Source organism: Typha latifolia, chromosome 3 (assembly GCF_019914945.1).
Source record: "Typha latifolia isolate L0001 chromosome 3, TyphaL0001v2, whole genome shotgun sequence".
Taxonomy (NCBI): Eukaryota; Viridiplantae; Streptophyta; class Magnoliopsida; order Poales; family Typhaceae; genus Typha; species Typha latifolia.
This window is the reverse complement of record NC_133088.1, coordinates 12,474,317-12,488,572: the sequence shown is the minus strand read 5'-3', so window position 1 is coordinate 12,488,572 and position 14,256 is coordinate 12,474,317. Positions and strand designations below refer to the sequence as shown.

The 14,256-nt window shown below is 35.2% G+C and overlaps 1 protein-coding gene across 1 annotated transcript; it reads right to left on the bottom strand.

The window, feature by feature from the left end:
* Positions 1–393: 393 nt before the first annotated feature.
* On the bottom strand, positions 394–12,856 carry LOC140784318 (pyrophosphate-energized membrane proton pump 3). The gene is made up of 15 exons (XM_073131640.1): positions 12,567–12,856; positions 11,042–11,368; positions 10,099–10,302; positions 7,768–7,919; positions 7,503–7,650; positions 7,283–7,415; positions 6,331–6,503; positions 5,126–5,246; positions 3,578–3,765; positions 2,933–3,370; positions 2,563–2,727; positions 2,335–2,490; positions 2,140–2,251; positions 1,750–1,969; positions 394–675 (listed from the first exon to the last, which is right to left on the bottom strand). Exons 2-15 carry the CDS (start codon positions 11,132–11,134, stop codon positions 576–578), a joined length of 2,403 nt encoding a protein of 800 aa, XP_072987741.1. The 5' UTR covers positions 11,135–11,368; positions 12,567–12,856; the 3' UTR covers positions 394–575.
* Between the last annotated feature and the right edge of the window lie 1,400 nt (positions 12,857–14,256).

Here is a 14,256-nt window from a genome sequence, read left to right as displayed (position 1 = left end):
AGTCTAGTGTTAAGAATCACTGCCGATATGTAGCAATTTTGCAACATGAAAGATCCGAGTTCAAATATGTTTTTCACCATATCCATTTTGTGATGCCTTGGCAATTTAAACAAGAGTTCAGTTCACATATCTGAATGTTCGTAAATAAAAAAGAAAGAAAGTAGGGGAAAATCAAATACAACACAAAATGAGTCCTGCAATTACACAGGGATTTTATCGAAATGTAATTTATGGGAGAGCCCTATAGAAATATACTTGGCATGTCCAAGGAGATAAACCACAAATCTCTCCTAAAAGCCATCCAAACATCTAATCCGTTCCCAGCATTGGAGTAGATAGATTCTGGAAAAAAAAAACAATAGGCTAAATACATCTTACTGGAAAACAAACTAATTTGTTTCTAATGCCGATATTATTAATGGAAGAGGAATACATGAATATGAGTGCTCTATATCAATATGGTTTGTTCTTTGCAAGGAAAAAGAAATCATTCTAATAATCAAGCTTCACACCCCATTATAGGAACATCTCATCTACAGGAAGGGGTTCTGTATATCTGGTTAAATGTAGGCAGATCACAAAAACACAGGAGCCATGACCAATGTTATTGTTGCCAGCATTTTAATAAGAACATGGAGTGAAGGCCCTGCAGTGTCTTTAAATGGATCTCCAACCCTGCAGAATAAAAAGCTTAAATTAGCACTTCCAGTTAGAACTGAGAAAAATCATTCCAAAATACAAGCCATCCAGATATTTGACAGTTTCAACTCCTGTATTTAAGCAAGCAAAAGTAATAGAAAGCTACCTATGAGGAATAGACATACTAGTTAATAAATCTTGCCACAAGCGCAAGCACAAAAACCTGATAACATCTAATAGAAAAACTCTGCATATGCCAATAGGGTTGAGCTCAATTAGGTCAGCGTCAATTTAAGTCCAAATCTCAGTGGCATCATTTAGCAGAATGTGATCTTTAGAGCCTGCTTAGGCCACACATTCCAGTTTATGAACCTCAGGTGCCCAGTGATGGTTCAGTTGTATGTACTCGGTTAAAAAGGAGGACTAAACACTTGTCTTAGCCCATCACTGTATGAGCTCCGACAATAGAAAATACAAAAAAGAAAAAGTGCCCCTAATAACAACTAAGATAGATGATCAAATAATCCTTCTTAACTTATAGTTACAATTTACAAACTACAACATCAGTTAAATTTCAGATTCCTGCACGAACCTGTTGTAAACAGGCTGACCCATCTAATGTGATTATTAAATGGATAGGATTCATATTTGAATTCTCAACTATTTTAACCCGGTTTAACCTACATAAGTCAAACAGGTCAGTAGGGTTGGCACATTTATGTCCAATCCAAGAAGATTCTCAAAGGTTATGCAAGTCATGTCGTGTAACCCTTATATATTCAGGTCATATTGATGACTGAAATTGAAGAACTCATCCTGATAATAATTCGAGCTGTGTTCAATTTGACATTTGGAGACTAATATTTGCCCATCAACTGGTCAACCAGACCTAAAACCCGATTATCCAATGTGATTGCTGCCCAATATCAAGCTCGTTCTAGAACTCACGAAGATAATTTAACATTTGACTATTAATTCATTAAATAATTAGGGCAGTAAGTGAACAATTCCCAACATTGCTAAGTATGCATAGCATTGTACTGATTTTTTGCAAGTGAAAGACCCGACAAAGAAAAATAAAACCCTCTCAACTGAAGACTGGAAACTTACGTATCACCAGTAACTGCTGCCTTGTGACAGTCGCTGCCTTTTCCTCCAAGTGCACCAGTTTCAATGTATTTCTTTGCATTATCCCAGGCACCTCCCGCAGTGTTCATAAAGAGAGCCATAAGAATACCGGCAACTGTTGCAAACATTAGCATGGATGCCACAACTTTAGCTCCAAGAAGTGGCTGACCAGTAAAGTAACCCAATATGCGGAAGAGAACCCCTGAGATAAAAAAACAGTGAGACCGATAGAGCATCAAATGTAAGCTGACTCATGCTTCCCGATTAATTTTAATAATTTAACTATATATGTGTATAAATAAGAAGAATAATGTAAAAGAACACATTCATCAGCCCAAAAAAAGCAGCCATGAATAGATTAAAAAAACTCACCAACGGCTATTGGTGATATAATTGCTAAGGCTCCAGGCTTTATCATTTCCCTCAAAGATGCTGATGCCACAATGGCAACACAACGACCATAATCTGGCTTTTCTTTGTAGTCCTGGATGTGAATATGACATCAATCTCAGAATTCACTTATCAAGCATAAATAGTTATTATTCGGCTAGACAACTAAATACTTACCATTATACCAGGCCTCTCAATAAACTGTCTTCGGACTTCATTAACAACCTCCTGAGCAGTTCTTCCCACAGCAGAACAAGCCCAGGCACTAAAAAGAAATATAAGCATAGAGCCTAATAAACCGCCAACAAAAATCTCTGGAACAGCTATATCAACCTGCATATCTTTCATTAGATTGCAGTACAATATTGATGGCAATATATCATATGTGCTTGGCATTTTTATTACCTGTTTGAAGGGAATGTGAGAAAATGAAGAGACTTCATCCATATATGCACTAAAAAGGAGGAAGGAAGCAAGTGCAGCTGAGCCTATAGCAAATCCTTTCGTGGTAGCTTTGGTAGTGTTACCAACAGCATCTAGAAGATCTGTGATTTCTCTAACACTTTCAGGCTGCACGAAGATCACTCGGTGTCAAAACAAAGAAGGTCATTACTAGCATTAATGCATTATTGAAGAGAATTCTATGAAAAAGATGGTGGAATTCTTCCTTAGCTAAAAGTAGATCAAGAGAAAGGAGATCACCAGAATTCTCTTTTTGTTTCTAAATTATCTTAGATAATCAAAGAGAACTTTGAACATGGATCATCAATAATACCTGCTGACTCATTTCCACAATTCCACCAGCATTGTCAGCTATGGGGCCAAACATATCCATGGTGAGAACATATGCAGCTGTGCTAAGCATTCCCATTGTTGCAACAGCTGTCCCAAACAGACCACCAGTTGGATTCCCAGTATCATCAACCAGGCCCGAGGTATGCCCCAACCAAAAAGCTGAGACAATAGCTACACTTATAACGAGTACAGGAAGAGCTGTTGATTCTAACCCCAAACTTATGCCTGCAATAATATTAGTTCCATGTCCAGTAGCACTTGAAAGAGCTAACATGCGCACAGGCTCATGCTTGTAATCTGTATAGTACTTGGTGATCAAAACAAACAAATACGCTGTAATGATTCCTACCAAGCCACATAGCGCAAAATTAAGCCATGCATAAGGTGCTTGTTCAGTGTAAAGGAGCCAACGAGCAGACTGAAATGTCCAGCATCAGAGAGGTAAAAAGGAAAATGTCAGTCATCTAAACATTGTGAGAAGCCAGCAGCATACTCAGTGGAAAATTGAGTCAACAGAATCAAATTCTAGGCATGAATCTGTAGTCAAATATAACAACTATATTGCAGTATAGCAAACATTAATACAGATCAAGATCAACAAATGTAATGATAACAATTGACTTACCACACCAAAAGTTAGAACAGCCAGCACAATTGTGACAGAATAACCCTTCTGAAGTATTGCCATTGGATCCTCAATAGGAACAACAAGCCCAGAATCACGAGTACCCCTAATTGAGAGTATTCCAATGGATGACACGACCAAGTCAAATGAATGTACGACAAGAGGAAACAGAATAAACCCAGAGGGATCTGCAAAGGAGGAATAGAAAGATATTAGATAAACATACATGATCAAAATAAATGCAGAAGAAATCACGGTCATGATTCATGAAAGCCACTAATCCAAAAAAAAGAATGCAGTTTCACAATAATAATAGCTATACCTACATCTAACAGTAGTCTGATAAAAAAATCTCATCTCTTTTATGCTATCTCCTCGAAGTCAATGAGTTCATTATACATGGAGGAAAACAAGTCCCATGCATCTCTCATAGCAACTGGCCACAGTTATCTTCTTTAAAAAGTCCAACAAATTATGGTAGGAAGACCAATTTCTATGATACTTTTTTGCGAATGTTACGTATTTTTTTTCAGATACTTTCTATTTTATAAACCCAGAACGGCCAAAACTCCAAAGCTTTTCATTTCTTTAGGAACTGAAGTTTCAAGGGATTGGCATGTTAACCAATCAATATTTTGTGAAAAATAGAGATAAAAACCAACAGGATATGTTCTTTTGAGAACCAACAGTATACGTTGCCAGGATAACTTGACCGAACTGGGATATCCAGTTATCAAACAGGTCCGATGGAATGGAATTTTCTAAAAATTTACAGGCATGATTGCATGAACGAACAGGATACGATAGGCTTAGTTCAATCGAGTGAGCAATCCGGGTAACAACATGCTCAACCAGAATGGATCACCAACATATTGAATGAATGCCTTTTGCAGCAGATCTAATTAAAAAGTGAAGCTCCTTGACTTTGAACCAGACCAGACCCAATGGGAACCTTGTTTCCAAACAAAACAGATTGCTACTATTGCCCTTGTTTCCTTATATTAGATAGGATGAGGTAGCATCAAAATTTGATGGATGAGAAGTGCAAGCAAGCGAATCCCCCTTCAATACTGCCAAATGCTGGAGACAACCCCCAAGGGCAAAGAAGATATAATGCTAGTAGAATAAAACGACAGCAGCAATACAAATTTCAGAAGCTCCAGAAATGTTTCAAGCTTCCATGAACTACCTCATAAAGGTAAAAGTAATTCCCTGTTGGACACCATGAGACAATCAATATGAAATCCTACTTAAAACAGTGAAATTAGCTCTGAGGTCAAATTACAAACAACTGAATCCACTACAATGCTCACCGCATTCTTAGAGATACCTAAAATGATTAAAAGAGGTATATACTTTGGGAAGCCCACTCAAAATAGATCGAATTGAGTACGAAAGATGTCATTTAAGAAGTCATCAGACATTAAGCCAAGCATCAGCAGATTACCATACTGTTGAGATCAAAACATAGTATAGAAGAAAAGCAGACGTGGAATAAATAACTTGATATTTTCAAGTAAAATATGTAAAATAAGCATAGAGACATGCCGTCAATTTTGCAGCGTTGAGCCATTGTTCCTCCAAGTATCATAGCACTGATTATTTCTGCTGCTATACTCTCAAAAAGATCAGCACCTCGAGCAGCACAGTCACCCACATTATCACCAACCTGAAAAAATTCAATTGAATCTTATGAAAAAAAAGGAACATGCTGAAAGTAATTTCAATACCCAGAAGAAAAAGGAAATCATCTAAACAAATAGAAATATACTAATCAAGAGATATATCAAATAATCAGAATCATTGCAACATGAGCAAGAAATAGTGAGAACTAAAATAACAAATCCATTCTACTAAGAAAGATCACAAGTATATGCCTGCTGTAATACCGCATCTCAGAGTAAATAAAATATAATACTGCAGGAGTGAATATATGTGTGATTCCATGACAGAGAGTGTTGCAATACGCTCTTACAAGAACATTTTGTCATGTTCCAGTTTTTGAAAGGAGAATTATCATGGTACAACTACAGTACTAATTTGAAGATAAGGTTTGAAGGATGGTTCAATCATATCTAATTCATTGTTCAACTTCACTAAAATGTAAGACAATCAGTACGATCTAAAAAACTGAATTGCTAGCAGCTAAGCCAATCTAATGCAATGAAAAATGACATTAACCTACTATAAATGGCCCAAACTAATAAAGTGCCAATTCATATGGGACCAAAGGCATGCATACCAGTCTCCACAAAAGATTAAAAGGTTTCCCTAACAAATATGCACATGCTGACACAGGCTGCAGGGTAGCTAGAAGAACATTCATTTGTTTTACCCATAGATCAGCAGATTAAAGATTAGAAAATAATATGTAGAATCAGGTATTAAATTTGGAGAGGCAAATAAGAAGACAATAATGCTTTAGTATTTGTTTAAGATTGCAGATGTTTAGTAACATAGTTTCTTTGTTTAGAATGCATCCACAATTCATCGCTGTCCTGAAACTATTAGAACACTTTACTTCCTTCTAGAAAATTTATGAACTAATACCTTTGCTCAAATGAAGCAATTATTAGCATCAACAATGCCTATAACCTAACAAGCATGCCTCAGAATAGGATTAGTAAATAATCTCAAAATATTGCTTGCTCCTAAGCTTGACTTATAAAAGCATAAAGTGAACCCAACTGACAATTTAAACAAAGCACTACACAGCTGTTAAAATTAATTACTTGAACACATGATCAAATTACCAAGTCTGCAATCACAGCAGGATTACGAGGATCATCTTCAGGTATCCCTTGCTCTACTTTTCCAACAAGATCAGCTCCAACATCAGCTGCTTTAGTGTATATTCCACCACCCAACTGAGCAAAAAGGGCAACAAAAGAGGCACCAAAACCATATCCCACCAGAAGAAGTGGCACTGCAGAAAAGCATATCAAAGAGATAGATAGTTCTGCTGCATCGCAAACTTATTTCTTCAAGGAAAATTCTAACCAAAATTCTAATTGGGCATCTTTGATAACAGAGCAATAAAATAGATTATCATGCTAATCTGAACTATTTTTCCCTTATCAAGATCAAATAAACAGATATTCCTCAAATATACAAGAGTGTCCCAGTGTAGGAGGCTACTGCCAACACAACAGGAAATTGGAAAGACATGCAGGCTAATGCCAACTGCCTAATACATAGTTTATGTGATATTACAGGAAAAAGAAAAACATATCAAATTTGATCAACATATTTCATTTGCGCATCCTCTTACCCTACCTTTTCTGTTCCTCCTCCTTAATCAAAGGATTCAAAACCTACATAAAAGCACTGAAAATCTGACTTCTGAAACAGTGTCTTTGCAAAGGCTACCAATTTATACTCGGTAGGCTACTGAGTACCAATTCATGTAAAACTACGCAGAAAACAACTCCAAAACTTACCAAATTACAATAAATAAATTATAAAATCTTACCAAATGGATTGCTCTAAATCTATTCATTTAAAATGAAAAGGTTAAATTTTACAAAGGTATCTTCAAAGTCAAAATAAATATAAATGATGTGGATTACAAAGGGCCATAATGATTTAAAATTTTCATGAGTAATAATATGCAATCATTATAGTACAGGCAAAATATTATTTTGAATTATTTTGCCATGTCTACATGATTGAAAATGGAAAAGATAGGTGTTTCCAATGACTTACATTCGGTAACCTTCATTGAACCAGGTGAATCAACTCCCAGCCAAAAATAAAATGTTGCATATAATATAGCCACACCAAACACAGCCATACCAACGACAACAATGGCTGAAAAACCACCAGCACGGACAGCAATCTGTTTACAAAAGCTGATTGATCAGTTAGGAGCTTTTTCAGTGATTCAAATTTTAAAAATCCAAGTTAATGCAACAAATATATGGACCTGCAATGCCTCCCTTGCGGAGCGCCTAGCAGCACTTGAAACTCTAACATTTGCACGGACAGATACCCACATTCCAACATATCCAGCAATTCCTGAACATAATGCTCCTAGAAGAAAAGCAGCAGCGGTAATGTATGCAGATGTTGTCCTAAAAAATGGTAATGGAGATTAACAGATTAGTAATTAAAAAGAGCTAAGAAACGCACATGGCAGTAAGACAAAAAAAAAATACACATGCGCACACACACACATAAATAAAGTGTACCTTCCAAGTCCTGATGCCTCTTGCTGCGGTGTGGAAGTACGAAAAAGATATATGCCAAGGATCACAAGTGCCAGAATAAAAGCCATCTTGGAAATAGTTCCATATTGGGTCCTAAAGAAACCTTCTGCCCCATCTCGTATGGCATCTGATATCTAAAGAAAAAGGCACATATCAAGTTAAAATTTCCATATAAGGGATTAAAAAGCAATATCAGACAATTAATTTAGAGGAAACACCTCAAGATAAAGGTGACCACCTACTAACTTGGGAAAAAGGACATCCAAGTGCATAAGGCTTCCACCAATGCAGACTCTAGGAAGAACAAAATGTATGCAGCCTTACCCCATTACTAGAGAGGCTGTCTACATCAAGTGAAATATTAACTTGAAAATCTAATCAAATCGATAGGTGAAAGTACCAGCATAACAAAAATTAAATCAAGTAGCCTTTTTTGATGGAAAAGAATGTGCAAATGAAAGTTGGCAAACAAAGTACCATACGGCCAGCTTGGCATCAATAATTTTACAGCACGAGAATCTATAATTTGAAATGCATTTTAGTTGAATAAATATATATATATGGTAACAAAATAGACTCATTTATAGATTTATCAACAGTTTCACAAAAACCTAAGAAGCACAGACACGAATATGAGACACGGATACGACACAATACGGACACGGGGATACCACAAATATTGAAAAAATAGGACACGATACATTTAAGACACGGCAAAATAAATAAATAAAAGTATGATATATAATAAAGATACGTTTAAAGAAATGTTTTTCAAAACTTATAGTATAAATACACAAGTTCATGCATAAATTATTCATGAGAGAAAAGACAAAATGTACACAATACCACAAAGTCAAAAATAATAATGCTAATACGTGACAATAAAATTCAAGCCAGTACTTAACTACAGTGGATGGCATAGGTGAATTTGTGATTTTACAATAATTTGCATTAATATTTCTTTTTTTTGTATGCACTAACTTGTGATTGTTGCATTATATTTCTATAGCATATGCAAGAATTTCTAAAATAGATAATTTATATAATCAACTTTTATAGCATATGATAAATTTTATGTCCAAAGCGTTTCTCAAGAGTGTCTAAAAGTATTAAAAGAGTGTCTGAATTTATTCTATAATTTATTAAATATTGAATACATTGTAGAAGTGTCTGACATCTGTCCAATAAGTGTCCGACTAGTGTCGAACACGGCCACAACATGCTATTTGAAGTGTATGTACTTCATAGGCAGAAACTTTAAAAAAGAAAAAAGAACATGATACCAATGATGGAAGAAGACCTACACTATTGGGCAATTAAACTTGTTGGCATATAGAACTGCAGACTGAGTTCAAACTTACAACTATTAAGGTAATCACCAGAAGCACCAAACATGTAAATAGTGACAAAACAGTTTATTAGGGCTGATTCATGGTGGCTGCAATGGCAGGTGCCTTGAACTGATGGTGATGCTCAAACTAGAGTTCTATGCATCATGTTTAGTAAAAGATTCAATTTTAAACTACCTAATATACATATACATATATATATATATATGTGATTATCAAAGAAATGATGGTAGTGTTAGAAAGAGGGAAATGATTTAGAGTAGCATTAGAAAAATGTCCAGAGATGTCAAAAGTAGAAAGAAAATATAGTTATCTACAACTGCCCCCCCCCCAACGCAAGTTGTGCCAACAAGCAGTAACTAACATTTTGGTCGATATGTGTCATGCAAGCATGATGTGGTACCACCCAATTAAATATTTGGCTGAAACTAGTTTTCCAGTAGAGCACAAAAAAGAGAAGCTAGAAGAAGCTTTCTACATAGCATTGTGATATAAGATTAGGAAGTCGACCTAAACTCTAATACCCTGCTTGGATGGAAAAAATAAACGAGAAGAGAAATGAAAGTCATGAGAAATTCTCTTATTACCTGGAGTGAATCTTATGTAGAGAAAGGAAGATAGTAAAATGTCCCTCCAAAGGTCAATTTTTCTTTCTCTCATATGTGGGAGAAAGGGAGAGAAAGAAGAGAAATGTTTATCTTCCTTTCTCTTATATATCCAAACAAAAAGAGAGAAAATCATTTTCCTTTCTCTTCCTTTCTTTTCTTCTCTTCTTTTCTTTCTTTCCCATTATTTATATCCAAGAAGAACATAAATGAAATAAAAATAGCACTGCGAGATGTAATAAAAAGAAAAGCAAACTGAAAAAAAAAACAGAATACATTAATGCAGCCTATCTAATAACATTAAGCATTACAAGCTTGAAGCATCAGAAACATGATGAAAGAAGGCATATATAGAATACCTGGGACATCTCAGGAGGCCCCTCATCTTTTGCAAGAACCCATTTTGTAAGATAAACGGAGAAGAAGAAGCTGATTATACAAATAGAGAAGACAAAGACCACAATTGGTGAAGTATTAGCTCCTACGAAGAATACAGCTCCAAATACCAAAAGTAGAAGCACAAACAACACACGGGCATTTATTCTCATAAGTATCCGGAAGATCTGCACAAAGCAAGAGCTCTTATATATATCTATGTATAATATGAAAAAAAGGTAGGGGAACCAAAATAGACTTCGATGTCATAATAAACACACAAATGATTAGTCAGCATACATCAGATATTATTGTTTTGATGCAAAATCCAAGAAAACTCAGTGCATGATAGAAAACACTCAATAATACTAATACTTATGTGCTGCATGCACAAGGTCAACATGGTACCATGCAGCCCACACAAGGATTTATGTGCCACCAGCATGGGGTCCGCACAGATGCACCAACACAGTACCTCGTCGACCAGTCCTAGCACAGCATGGCCTTCCTTGTGTAATGTTAAGCCATGTTGGGGCTTTGACATTGAGTTGATACCTTGTCAGCATATAAGCCATGCTAGAATATATTTCTCTTTAGAAAATATAAGCAACTCATATTTTATTCTAAAAATATCTAAAAGCTCCACATCTTTATATAAACATAACTTGTATTCTACCAAAAGATCAAATAATGGATTTTAAATCAGATCAGTAAAAGAGTGTTCTCTAAATAGAGCAATTGTTGAAGAGCAATCTGTTAACTGCAACTACTATTTTAAGCAAAAAAAGAGAAGTATTACTACTAGGCAAAAAAATTCAATAAATTGCATATATGACCAAAAAAATTGTAGATCAGTATTGCGTTATTATAAGGTAAGATATTAATGAAGTGACAAAGAAGAACAAAAGGTGCTTGTTATCAACTTACCCAGGGGGTGTAAGATTTACTCCGCATACTGGGAAAAGTCCTTGACCTCTCCTGGTATGACAACCCCTTTCCATTTTCCATGTCATCATCCATTGCAACAGCATGTGAAGAGTTCACCCTCCGATTCACTGGAAAAGGAGCGAACTCCCCAACTTGGGGTAAGTCGCTCCCTGATCCTGGTCGCTGAATTTTGTTAATTGTATATAAACCCCTTAAAGAAGAGTGCAAATCCAAGCAAATAGCAGAACTGCAGAACCGTCAAGATGCTTCCTTGCTCTCTAAATGTAAAGTTCTTCTATCCTCCTCTACTAATGAAGTAGGCCAGTTCTACAAGACAAGAACCTGCTATGAATCATCTCTTGAATATAGATGCATACAGGAGAAACTTTCAAAAGTAACCAGTATAATGAAACTAGAAAATAAGAGAAACCAAAAAAAAAAAATGCAGAAACTATATCCATTAATCCAAATTTTAGACTCCTTACATTTACGAACCAGGAGCCTGCAGCTGATTGTATTATATCAAATCTGAATAAATTTGTTGGAAGAGGTAAGGGGAATTTCTGTGTGAACAATCACCAAAAACAACTATTTTATATTTGAAGTCAGACTATCCCAATTATGACAGTACTAAAATGTAAAATTTGTTAGGTTGAAGAGAAAATACGTCATCTCACTTCAAATCAGTCACCTGGATACTGCAAGCCCATAATAACATAATAGGCTAGCAAGAAGAGAGCTTTCAATGCCATTATCTTGGATAGAGCAGAAGATTATCCTTTTCAGAATACTTTAATTAATGCCTTTAGTCTTGGATAGAGCAGCCAAAATACTGTTTGGGCACTTGGAGCATAAAAAGGTCGGTGGGTTCAGTTTGTTGACTTAATAACATAAATGGCTAGCTAGCAAGAAAGAGGTTACAGAAGTTCATGTGTATCGTATTTCTTGGAGACTGAATGTGCATCAGAAGAGGAAATAGCTAGAAATTATAGTTCCTTCAACCCTCGCTTTTCTTGCAATATCCAAGTATTCTCTGTCCGGTACTTTATTTATCTGATTTCCTACATCTCTACTCCTCAACGTTGCCTAATTCTAGCTACCGCATCTTATGTCCAATTCCAGTCATAAACCAACAAATGTATGGTGTCAAGTTAACAAAATCTAAATCTCAAGAAGATGGAGCAAAATCAACCAATATAAGCATTCCTCAACAACTTGAATCATGAAGAGTGAGTGATCAACATTCAGATGAGAAGCGAATATATGTCTAGTTAAGAAGATAATATAATTATCTGAAGCAAATGCATCACACCGGCCGAGAATTCTCATTCTAATTCGTCGACGTACTAGAATAGACCAAATATATAAATTACTATATCCAGACTCTAATTCAAACAAATCAGATATAAAGGACGAACAACTTGGTACCAAGAAAACAAGATCTACAAAATAAAAAAGGCCCGAATTCCCTCCAATCCAACTTAAAACCAGCCAATGATCAAAATCTCAGCGAATTATAAAGTACCAAACGCCTCGATCTGGTGGCAGATCGATAATCCGGGAGGCGAGAAATGGTGCTAATCGGCTTCCAGATCCAAGTCTGCGACTCGATCCGCTCAAGCGAAGGCTAGGGTTTCAGGGATCGACATTGACGAGGGGGTAAGAGGGAGAGTGATTTGGAAGGATCCGGCGAGACCACACCGAACCATGGAAGAGTCTAGTCTAATTTTCCATTCGGATTTTTAGAGAGAGAGAGAGAGAGAGAGAGAGAGAGAGAGAGAGAGAGAGAGGAGGGCAAGAGCACTCACGGACCACGACTAAGAAACGGCCCTCAATAGCACGTAAGAACAGAGAAACGCCAGTGATATGTAAAATGGCATTTACTCGTATTTTTTAAAGCATATCCTCCCTTTTGATTCTCTTCTCCACACAAATAGTGGGTTAAGCTCACAAAACGAACCTATAAAGAGTCCGTAGACCGAAATACTAAAGACTGGTGGTTACGTCTTGCTACATGAAGAATAGTGTAGTTAATATTTATCCCGATAGAGTAATGCTTGAGATATTCAAAAATGTGCTGTATTATTGGAAATTTTGGAAAAAAGATAAATCATAGAGCTTTGAAGGTTCCAACCCTATTTTATCTATCTTTTTCTACAAATTTTATCTTTTCTTAGAAGAATATTCACCTGACACCATGCTATTTCTTTTCATAGATTATAAGCCGATAGAATCTGTGAGTTAATTATAAACTAAATAAAAGGGTTTACTCATCTCTAATATATAGATTGGACAACTGAATCAATTTCGCTTAAGAGAGTGTTTGATTGCTAAAAAGTAAAGAAATAAAATACTTACTTCGAAGAACTTTTATACTTTTGATATTTAGTCGTAAAAAAATAAATTAAAGAAATAACTTCTTTGCATATCAAAAATATTTTTTTTTTAACTTCATTTCTTAAAAGAAAAAGTGTCACTTTACTAAAATAAGACACTTTATTTTCTAACAATCAAATATTCCCAAAAACAAATCATAATTGGTTCAAACTATCCACATATAACATTCTGTTAAGAAATTCATCAAATATTAATCCCAACGTCCATAAGACAACTTAAATTTATTATCTATACTATGAGCTCGTATCTAACTAAGACTATTGAGCCACAAAAATAGCCTCATTAGTCATATAACATTATGTTATTATCATCACATGTGAGCTTATATTATTATTAATGGTAGCTTAGAAACTTTTAAAACTATTATTTGGAATAAGATACGATATTCATTTCTAGATATTAAGTTACCAAAGATTTTAAGTTAATATTTTATGTAAAAAACATGGGCTATTTTAAAAAACATATAACATAAAATTGAACCATTTAAAATTCATAATATAGGGAGTTTTTGCAAATTTTATAAAATTATAATATTTAATAAAATAATGAATGACATATATAAAAATTGTGTTAATTCAAAACATTCCAATAAGTTGGATGGGAGCAAAGATAAGTAAAATAATTATTATCCCATTCGCTAGTTTTTGGATTCTTCCACTTTATTAAATCATATAAGGTTATTTTTATTATTTTGAAAAGATTGTTCTATACAAAACAACTTTTACTCTATAAATGTCGCCATGCAAATCTCTCGTAGAGATTTATGCCAAATAAGCTTGTACGATCTTATTTGCTCCTTTCGCAAACAAATTTCAAAG

Bases quoted from the DNA above. Each gene is read 5' to 3' on its own strand.
- LOC140784318 (XM_073131640.1), bottom strand. From the start codon at position 11,134: ATGGATGATGACATGGAAAATGGAAAGGGGTTGTCATACCAGGAGAGG. The intron at 7,651-7,767 runs GTACACTTTATT...ACCATTTTTTAG, and splicing joins GAGGCATCAGGACTTGGAAG to GACAACATCTGCATACATTA. The intron at 2,252-2,334 runs GTAAGTATTTAG...ATTCACATCCAG, and splicing joins TTGAGAGGCCTGGTATAATG to GACTACAAAGAAAAGCCAGA.